The following is a 9933-nucleotide window of genomic DNA, read 5'->3' as shown; positions in this document are numbered from 1 at the left end:
CTGTTATTTGGTATTATTCTGTCTGTGTGCTCTCTGCAGCAGATGTTGCACTCTAACAAAGATTGTTTATGAGACGAGAGTCTTTCTGTAACACAATTGTATAGCTGCTAGTGGGTGTTTCTGTCGTGCCAAACACTCTAACTCTAAAATATTAGCTCTCAGAGTTGCTGTCGCTCAGATGGTTTCACGCTCTACTGACGGTCTCCTGCTTCATGTTCCACCAGCTCGTTCTAAAAATACAGCACCTCCCTGAAATTTAATCTTCAATCTCCTGGTTTCTACTTGTAATTCTTAAACATAACTTGGTTTTATTTGACATGTTAATCAATCTGTCAAATTTCCTGTCCCAGTTCCAAAACCCTGGCTCTTCCAAATATCCAAATGTATATATCAAATAATTTGACCTAATCGAAATTATTTTATTGGCTTCTCCCATATTTATAATGTGATACATGCATTCTGTAATATTGCCTCTGCTAAGCTATATTTTCTTGTTTAGTTTTTCTTGTCCTTATCTTTTTAATTGGCTTAATGTCATTGTAAATTTCTCACAAGTGTTGCTTGTGAGAAATACGACGGGCCAAATTTCGAAGTCATCAGCTGTTCTATGTGTTGATGATGACACATGTTAGTCAACATCAAGTGCTATTGCATATGACTGGGCACAGAACTAGTCCCTGTTTCAGACCGCAGGTTTAGAGAACTATGAGATCAGGGAAACTCTTGGATTTTTCCTCACGGTCAAATATTAAGTCAAATCTTCTTGGCTTGAAATACATCCTCTGCATGTCTTTATTTTTGCAAGTGGATTTTTTTTTTTTAATGTATAAATACATAATTGATCTCAACTATCACTGATGGAACATAATTGGTAGATGATATTGGAGGTTATATGTTGATATTTCTGAGCAGGGTCATGGGACAGCTGCAGAACGTAGTTTGAAAGTGAGTTATTTAAAAAGGCTGCGTATAGTGTATGCTTTAATGTTTCAGTGAAGGTGTTTCGCTTCAGTTAATCTGTTGAATTCATCTGTTAAATAATCACTGACTTCTTTTAAGTAAAAACACTGTTTAACATTTAGATATACCATTGTATTTCAACCTTTTAATCACCCAAAACCCTTTTTACTGGGTCAAAGTATTGTTCTTAATATTATTTCATCTTCAGTTGCTGGCCTCTGTGTTTTGTTCAAGCAAAATAAATATCTTAAATAATTCACAGTACAGAATAACACTCAATTGTGTTAACTTACTGAGTCTTTCCTCGCTCTGACTCTTTTTTTAAATTCAGAAATATGTGCACAGTTGATCTATATCTTACTGTCTCTACATGGTGAATCGTGGTATCGGAGCTCTATTTTTCATTCACGTGCGAGCTGAACTCAAAGTGAATAAACAAACTCTGATCAGCCTCTTGGAACTGAAACCGGGTTGTCCATCTCCAGGTTGGACAATTCAGAGTAAAACCTGTTTTCTATGACCGGGCCCTGATTGTGATATGTGGTTCTGTACAAAACCTGTTGAGATCCTCAGGCCTCATTTAAAAATGTCCGCCTATGCTGCTGTATAGACGGAGATGGCCCAGCCGCCCTCTATGATGGAGAAACCGGTGAAGGCGCCAAAAGTGAAGAAGGGGAAGGAGGCAGAGAGTACATCCAAAGAGACGAGTCCCGTCCCGTCCCAGCCTGCACTGAGCATAGAGGGTATGTCATAACGTACAAGTCCCATCCAAATCCTTCTTGATCCTCTGGACTTTGACTAGGAGGAGTTGGGGGCTCAGGTAGATTTCCTTTTACAGCACAAAACACCAATATGGAAGAAGAGGGAAAAAGACTGAGCTATAATGTATTGTTGTAAAAGTGATTTTAATTTGAATCTAGTTTAAAAAGCCAGCAACTTATTAATGTGCTCTGTGTTGTTTGTCTGCACCCACAGAGGTCTCTGAGGGTAAGCGCTCCTCGTCCTCCTTTAGGTCTCCTGTAGTGCTGAGCTCCTGCCTTTCTCTAGACGTTACAGCAGAAACTGTTAAAGGCAGCACACACAGACGACGTGCCAACTGCTTCCCTAAGTGAAATATTTAAACACTTTCTAAAATCAATTTAGCTCAAGCTCTAGTATAGTCGCCTAGATGTGCTGATACAGAGAGGGACAGTGATGGAAATGTTGCTCTTGAAGGAAGTGTCAAGGCTGGGCAGTAGGACAGTGATGTGACCCGATTTAATGTCCTTACATCTACTGCCGATTTGTGTTGCCCTTTGGTCCTTGCAGGAATAAGTCTTATGTCTGGAAAATGTATTCACATAATTCATTGCCGCTACGCTTTACTTCTCAAATGGGAAGAGTGGTTGATGACAATAATCCCGAGTACAGTCCTGTCCGACATCTGCAGCATTAGGTTGTAGTTTGTAGCCTTGTAGCCGAGACTCCATCCTTTTACAGTCTGTAGGACACACTGTAATGCAACCTCCAATCAACAACCAACTCTGATAAATACTACCAAACCAAGTGAAGCTGTTGGTGCAGAACATTGATCTAGTTTTATTTTTACATTTACCAACATTTACATTTCTTTGAGAGTACCGTGCCTGGTGTTTTTATTTCTGTCTGTCTGAGAACCCTGTGTTGAACACAATTTAGTAATTCCAAACTGTTGAGGATGACGCATAACGACACTCTTTAACCTCTGTGTTTGTGTACTATCCAGAGGCTTCAGCAGAAGCTACTCATATCATTTCAGCCATCAGTGAGATCTCTACAGTCCCTGCTCCATGTGACACAGAGGCAGCCTCAGTCAAAGGTAACGCCGTCCAGCTGTACACGTGATATCTGAACGCTAGGTTGGTAATGTTGAGACTAGAAAGAGCACACCAGATTTTTAGAACGTTTGCAACAGAAGACCAGACTTTTGCACTCCCCTCGGGTTCAGGGTACTATAGGGGGCACATTAGGGTTGGGCCACTGACGGCTCTTCTCTTCAGGTAGAATTGGACAGGTTGGATGGAAGTAAAAAGCTAAAGCCAGGCTACGAGCGTGTTGGTATACACCATGAGGCTGTGGAAGTGGACTAGTCGCTGTGATGGTGTTTAGCTCAAAAAACCTTTCTCTTTTTTGGTCTTGTAAAAGCTTTTAAAATCACAAGAGTATTTCCTGACTACTTTATCACAGAACAATGTATTAAAATTAGGGCTGGGAAGATTGACGCGTTAACGCAACTTTAATCTGGCAATCCTTTAACGATGTTAACTATTTGATAAAGCGTTAACTGCATGTTTTTTTTGCATTTGGAGAGGCTTATCGCTTTAAATCTCTCCAGACGGCGTAGTTCATACCTGCCGTCTCACGACTCTCCCAGTCCGGCCTGCGTGAGGTCAATCAAACATAAAAAATAAATAAGATGTACGCTCTGAATTAATTACAACCACACTGCTTTTACTTTGAAGGCGTTTTATGTAGGTGCGCGCGCTTCCGTAGCCTCACCAACAGGCAGTGTTGACGAATAGAGCTTGATGTAAAAGTACCACAGACCTTTTCAGTCATCTCACTAAACCATTAATACAACACATTTGGCTTTAAGATGAGCAAGCTTTTAGGCATTATTGCTGACTTGTTTCCTGGTTTTAAGATTCTTTCCTGCTGTAGTCTACTTAAACAGATATAACAAGCAATGTTTGAAGAACATTACCAACTCTAAGTTTAAAATAAACGCACAAGTTAAACCTTTGGATATTTAGATCAATGTATAGATAAACAATCAATACTTAGATAGTTTATATCTTCAGCTGACGATGGACTGAAACTGACTTTGTTGGACTGTGACTTTTGGGCTTTAGATATTACTTCCAGATGAATGTTTGAATGTAGACTGTGTAGCTGTAAAACAGAAAATGCTACCTGGAAGGTCCAAAACGAGAGCTATATCACAGTGAACACAAGTCAAAACACAATGTTGGCTTAACTACCCGGTTACATTGTGTCTGTCTGTGCATGTTTTCTCTAGTGGAGTGCAAAGAGTGCCACGACCATAAGGAGCCTCCAGTGACTGCAGTAATTGAACCCCACGCCGAGGCCCCACTCAGAGAGAGATCAGTCGAGGAAGTGTCAGCCAGACTGGCTCAACAAGACCAGGAGGAACAGGACACCGTAGCATGTAGGCTGGTGTCTCTCGCTTTCTTTCTCTCTCTCTCACCGAACTAAACCTTACTGTTTTCTTGATGTCATTAACCTTTCAGAAACATTACAACTCATTTATCGGCCAATGTCCTCTTTAGCTTTCAGAAGAACTTTGGTTTGTCCCTCAGCTCTGCTCCTCTAGACTCTGTCTCATGTTTTCTTTCTGTCTGTGTCTGACTGTTTGCAGCTGTATCAGCCAGTCTTGATGAATCACTGGCCAGCTCTGCTAAAGCTACACTGCAGGCCATTGGAGCTCAGGAGGCAGCCCTGCAGGCTATCTCACGGCACACACACACACTGAAGGAGGCTATGGAAGCAGAGGTATACAACATGTTTATTAGTATGTTTTAGTGTTGGAGCCAGGGGCTATGACTTCAAAGGCTCCAGGCACATATTAATCGGGGCCGGGACTGTTCACTTCCACTCTTATCATTATGAAGTTTTTGTCGTGATGGCAGAGATGAAGATCAAACATTATTACTAGGGCTGGGCAAAGTTGAAAAAAAAAATTTGATTAATCGCATGATTTTTCTGCAATTAATCGCATTATGCGCCAAATTCAAGAATGACGTAAAAACTATTGTATTGCGTACTTTTATTTTAAAGTAATGTTATCAGAACAATATAACAGGCACTCTGGAGCAACATCAAGTTAGCATACATACATATGTAGTTTATAAATCTGTCCAGCCATGTCCTTCAGTGTATCCGTATCTGGGGTCTGTGTCGTGGCAGCAGCAGGGTATTTCAAGTTCTTCTACCAACCAACCTTTCCCAGCTTCTCGTGAGGGATCCTGAGATGTTCTGGGACGACTTAGTGTGTCCTACCAGTTGGACGAGCCCAGAAAAGCTCCAATGGGAGGCTTTAAGGAAGCTTAATGATCCGATGCCACAACAGTCCTTCAGAAACGCCCACCTCAGTGCGCCCGTTGAATTCACGCTCCGTTTTACCTGTACTTGTTCAAATGGATTGCAGTATCGCTACAAAACATTGTCCGAGTGTTTCCACTTGTAATGGGCATGATGATTGTTTTGCAGTTAACTGATTACAGTCCGTATTAAATCCAGGTCCCACCTGAGGAGAAGTCGACCCAATGGAAGGATCTGGAAGCTGCTCTAGCTGATAGATCCTCTGCTGTGAACGATGCTGGAACTGCTCTGTTGATTGCCAAGTGAGACGTCTAACACACACCTGCTGAGATCTCTGTGTATCACATTTAGTTCATCATGCTAGGTTTAGACAAGCCTCTCCCTCTTTAGATACGTGGTCTTGGCTCTGGGATGATACAAGACTTCTCTAAACCGTCCTCCTCACCCATCTCCCCCGTCTTCCCCTCTGTAGTGAAGCTCTGGACAGTCTCAAGTCAGAGATTGACAAGTCTAAAGGGCTGAAAGTCTCTGCTGTTCGCCCACTGGTTTTAGCAGCAGAGGAGAATCTCCATAACATGGTGGTGGACTTGGACAAAGTGGTCACGAAGGTAAGGACAAGATTTTCTTTATTTTTCTTTACGGCCCTTCTTAGCCAGATGCATGGTTAATTTATTTTATTCTTTCTTACCTTTTTGAAGGATGTATTTTTTATTAAACTGTAAAAATACTTACACACGTTACACACACGTAGTAAAGTTCACATGTGGCAAGCCGTTTGTAAATGTAGATTTCATGTTTTGTGTATAAATATAACATAATTCAAATTTGTGTTTGATTATATAATTACATATATTTGTGGATTTCTATTACTTTGTTTTAAAGTAAGAAATATGTGTGTGTTCGTCAGACTAGTAATCGTAGTAACGCTTGTCAACTGGTAAATGGTAATCAGCTTTGCTTTTTCATTGCTCAACAGAAATGCAGTGCATTCTCTTTCATTGGTTGTCAGTACAAAACGCTGGTTAACAACGTGTGTGTTTTGTGTGTTGTGTGTAGGTCCAGTCTGCAGAGTCAGAATCTAAGATTGTCTTCCAGTACAGTGAACTGGTTAATGAAGCCAAACTACAGTTCCAGAGGGAAGTAAGCAGCCTTACTCCAGAGATCCAAGCCAACTGGAAGGGGCTCAGTAAGAACACACACACACACACACACTCACACTTACACTCACACTCACTCACCCACACACAGTCTGTGTGTGAGGGTTCTGTAAACACACACAGTTCTGTAAAATGAAGCGTACTGTCTGGACTTATGTTACATGTCATCCTCCATCTCTGTGCTCATTTCCTGTCATCTGCTTTTTAGTGTTAACTGTACATATAACTGCAAAGTTCCTGCATCCCATACATAATCATAACCTATTTGATGATCATCACATTTTTGCCAACACACAGGCCTCCTGTTTATACTAGTTCATAGTGTATCCTCTATATCTATGTGGGATGAAATTATAACACACTTGTGCTCTTTCACAAAGAGAAACACCTGAAGGGGAGTTCTTCAGATAAAACGTGTTGTCTTTGTGTGTTAGCTGGTAAACTGTCAGCGGATGACCTGAACGCCCTGATCGCCCATGCACACCGTCGCATTGACCAGCTCAACCGAGAGCTGGCTGAGCAGAGAGTCAGGGAGCAGATCCACATTGATGCATCGCTGGAACAGCAGAAGCTGGAGGACCAGAAAGCCCTGGAGAAAGCTGTGATCACCGCCGTGCAGCACATCAAGGAGGAAACCCGGCTGGAGCAGGAGAGGAAGGTAAGGAGGGGATACAAGGTGTTAAGGGTTGGCTGCTCTTGGTCTTTAGGAGATGAATGTTATTATTTATTCGACGAGACCGTATCAATAATGACATGTCTGTGTGTGTGCCAAGCTATCTGAAGTAAGGGACGTGATGGAGGCAGAGATGAGGACTCAGCTCCGGCGTCAGGCAGCTGCTCACACGGACCACGTCCAAGATGTCCTCAAAGTCCAGGAGCAGGAGCTGAGAGCTGATGCTGAACAGGTCTCCACACAGCAGCCACACCACACTCTTCACACACACTAAATCCACCCGTTGGTGCACACACATGAGTAAATGATGTGTCTGTTGGACGTCAGAACTGGTCTTCATTGTTCACATACCTCATTAAGTCATTAGAGCAAAGATGCAGGCAAACTCTGTCAGAGGAGACTCTGTGTGGCCAGGACAGGTGAAAGAATGCAGCCAGCTCCGTACTGGTAGCATCCACATGTCCACTCCACTGGTGTCCTGGTGCATGTGTCCTAAAGCCCGTCTAACGCTGTGCTGTGTGCTGTGTGCAGGTCCTAGGCAGTAAGATGCTGGAGCAGGAGACCTGCTACCGTCAGCTGAGCCAGGAGCAGCTGGATAACTTCACTCTAGATATGAACACTGCCTACGCAAGACTGAAGGGGATGGAGGAGGCCATAGACAGTGAGACACACATGCACGCACACACACAACCTTCTGGAAAAAGTTCTTTAGAATAGTTTGACCGATACTGTATTACACAGAACATGTTGTCATCAGATGACAGACTGGCTGCAGTTACTCTGTCTGTTGGTAGTGTTACTTATAACTTATAACAATGCATCATTAGAATGAACGTTATAAACCCCAGGTGGGCGGACTGCATTCTTTGTCAGTCCTCATACTGTGACAAAACTGCACAGCCTGGCCTTGCATATAAGTCCATTTTACAACACAATTCAACCATCAATATTAACATAAGCCATTAATATGAATCGAAGGACTCAAAAATGATTCAAGAGAGCTCCCCAAGTTATGAAAATGTACATTTTTATATCATTAGCTTGATGCCACACATGATTGGTGCACCTTTCTGGAAAGCTTACAACCTGCAGAATCCACCAATTGTGCCAAAACCACCGTCAGACAAAGCCTCAGCAAGATATCAACCACGTTGCATTTTTATCCAGCCAAAAAAACTGAAATATGACTTACTTATGGATGAAACGATACTTGCCTGGTATGTATTGGTGCATCTGCCTTAGCAGAGCCCCTCTGTTGTGGGATGAGAGGCGTCCAAGGTCCAGGAAGAAAGTTAGGGCATTTTTGCTTTCAGCGGACCTAAAACTACGGTACACGAAATCTGCACTAAATGAATTACAAAAAAAAAGTAACTTCACTTAATCAAATTCACATTTTGCAGAGATAAAGTTAACACAATGTTAACATGTTAATAGTGCTATTTCATAGCAAAAAAAGACCTTTTGAAATTATTCATATAGCCGTTGTGGTTGAGGAGAGATTATATATTTACTACGGGTATGCAAACCATTTGGAATTTGAGAAAAATGGTTGAGGCTGAACAAGCTTAACTACAGATGACACTGAAGTCAGAGCTAACTTGCTTTTATACACCATGTTGGTACTCGCTGCAAATACTGGCAGTCATGATGCAGGAGGATTTAAAGGGGGAACAGCGGCCATTTTCAAACTTCATCTGTTATTTTCCTACAATACAAGAATAATGTGAGTAACTCTCAAATCAAAAAAAAAAGATGACGTCACACATGTTTAGCACTCAAGTAAAACTGAACAGACATGAATGTTTGCACATCAAAGCTCACTGCTGAGTGGTTTATTTCTGACTTATTTAAAGAATGTAACGGTGAGGACCTCGTACAACATCTCGACTCTTCATGTAACCTTTCCTGTCTTCTGAATGCAGGCCATGTAGTCGCAGAGGAGGAGGCCCGCAAAGCCCACCAGCTCTGGCTCTCTGTGGAGGCTCTCAACTACTCGTTAAAGACGGCCGAGGCTGACTCCCCCACCGTGCCTCTGGAGGGCGCTGCGCAGGCCGTGCGAGACAGCTGCCACGACAATGACTTTGCCTTGGCTCTGGCGACGGCCCTTCCAGAAGAATCCCTGCAACGCGGCGTGTACAGCGAGGCGTCCCTCCGTGCCCGCTTCAACTCCCTTCGATCGCTGGCCCGCCAGGTCGCCCTCGTCGACGAAACTCACAACTCCTTGTACCAGTATTTCTTGTCCTACCTTCAAGCTGCACTGCTGTTCGAGGCAAAACAGGAAGCCCCACCCAGCCAGCTGAGTGGCGAGGATTTAGACCCATTCAAGCTTCTGTCATATGCTAGCTTCTGCTTAGAGCATGGGGATCTGGAGCTGGCAGCTAAACTTGTCAACCAGTTGAGAGGAGAGGCCAGGAGAGTAGTGGAGGACTGGCTGACTGAAGCCAGACTCACACTGGAGACGAGGCAGGTGGTCAGTTTGCTGTCTGCTTATGCGAATGCTGTGGGGTTAGGAACCACACAGGCGCCGTAGGTCGCCCCGCTCTGTAACCTGGCAACCCTTACAGAAAACCATATCTGATGCTCACTAGAGATTATTAGTGGTGTATTCCTTTAAGGGGACTGACGTTAACCAAGTGATTCATGTTCAGATGTAACATAAGTAACATAATTGTTTTAAAGTCACTATGGAGGATATTTTGAATAATTGAAGTAGTACACCTATCAATCTAGTCTTGTCAATTTTGATCCAAAGGTTTGGGTCAGGTATTTATTTCACCCTCTCCTCCTCTAACCCTGAATGAAGCCTCACACTCGTTACAGAATACACTATGCTGCATTTTTTTTTGTCAATACTGCACATGTTCCAATAAATCATGAGAAATTATGCTCTCTGTTCAATGTTTTATTTCCTCCTTCACAACTGTGTTCCTGTTACAAGGATTGAGGAAAGATAATCCAGTCTAATAATACAATATCAGTCACTCATCACAAGCTGGTGTCCATCTCCTGTGGAATCTACAAGAACAAACATATGTTTTCATTATTAAAAATGCAACCTGTCAG

The 9933-nt window shown here is 42.7% G+C and overlaps 1 protein-coding gene across 2 annotated transcripts in view; it reads left to right on the top strand.

Annotated features, from left to right (window-relative positions):
* The window catches only part of immt (inner membrane protein, mitochondrial (mitofilin)), a 13007-nt gene extending 3263 nt beyond the window's left edge, over positions 1 to 9744 (top strand). For both annotated transcript variants that reach the window (XM_068594585.1, XM_068594577.1), the window contains exons 4-14: positions 1571 to 1703; positions 2705 to 2797; positions 3998 to 4147; positions 4358 to 4491; positions 5239 to 5342; positions 5513 to 5648; positions 6097 to 6226; positions 6632 to 6855; positions 6971 to 7102; positions 7402 to 7531; positions 8793 to 9744. In XM_068594585.1, coding sequence (XP_068450686.1) covers positions 1571 to 1703; positions 2705 to 2797; positions 3998 to 4147; positions 4358 to 4491; positions 5239 to 5342; positions 5513 to 5648; positions 6097 to 6226; positions 6632 to 6855; positions 6971 to 7102; positions 7402 to 7531; positions 8793 to 9400 — 1974 coding nt within the window. In that variant the 3' untranslated portion in view covers positions 9401 to 9744. The remainder of the gene's footprint in view (positions 1 to 1570; positions 1704 to 2704; positions 2798 to 3997; positions 4148 to 4357; positions 4492 to 5238; positions 5343 to 5512; positions 5649 to 6096; positions 6227 to 6631; positions 6856 to 6970; positions 7103 to 7401; positions 7532 to 8792) is intronic.
* The last annotated feature ends 189 nt before the right edge of the window (positions 9745 to 9933 follow it).

The sequence above is a fragment of the Clinocottus analis genome, unplaced genomic scaffold (genome assembly GCF_023055335.1).
Source record: "Clinocottus analis isolate CAN_PGR_092001 unplaced genomic scaffold, fCliAna1.0.p SCAF_10, whole genome shotgun sequence".
NCBI lineage: Eukaryota > Metazoa > Chordata > Actinopteri > Perciformes > Cottidae > Clinocottus > Clinocottus analis.
Note: the sequence above shows the minus strand (reverse complement) of the source record. Positions and strands in the feature narration are given on the sequence as shown.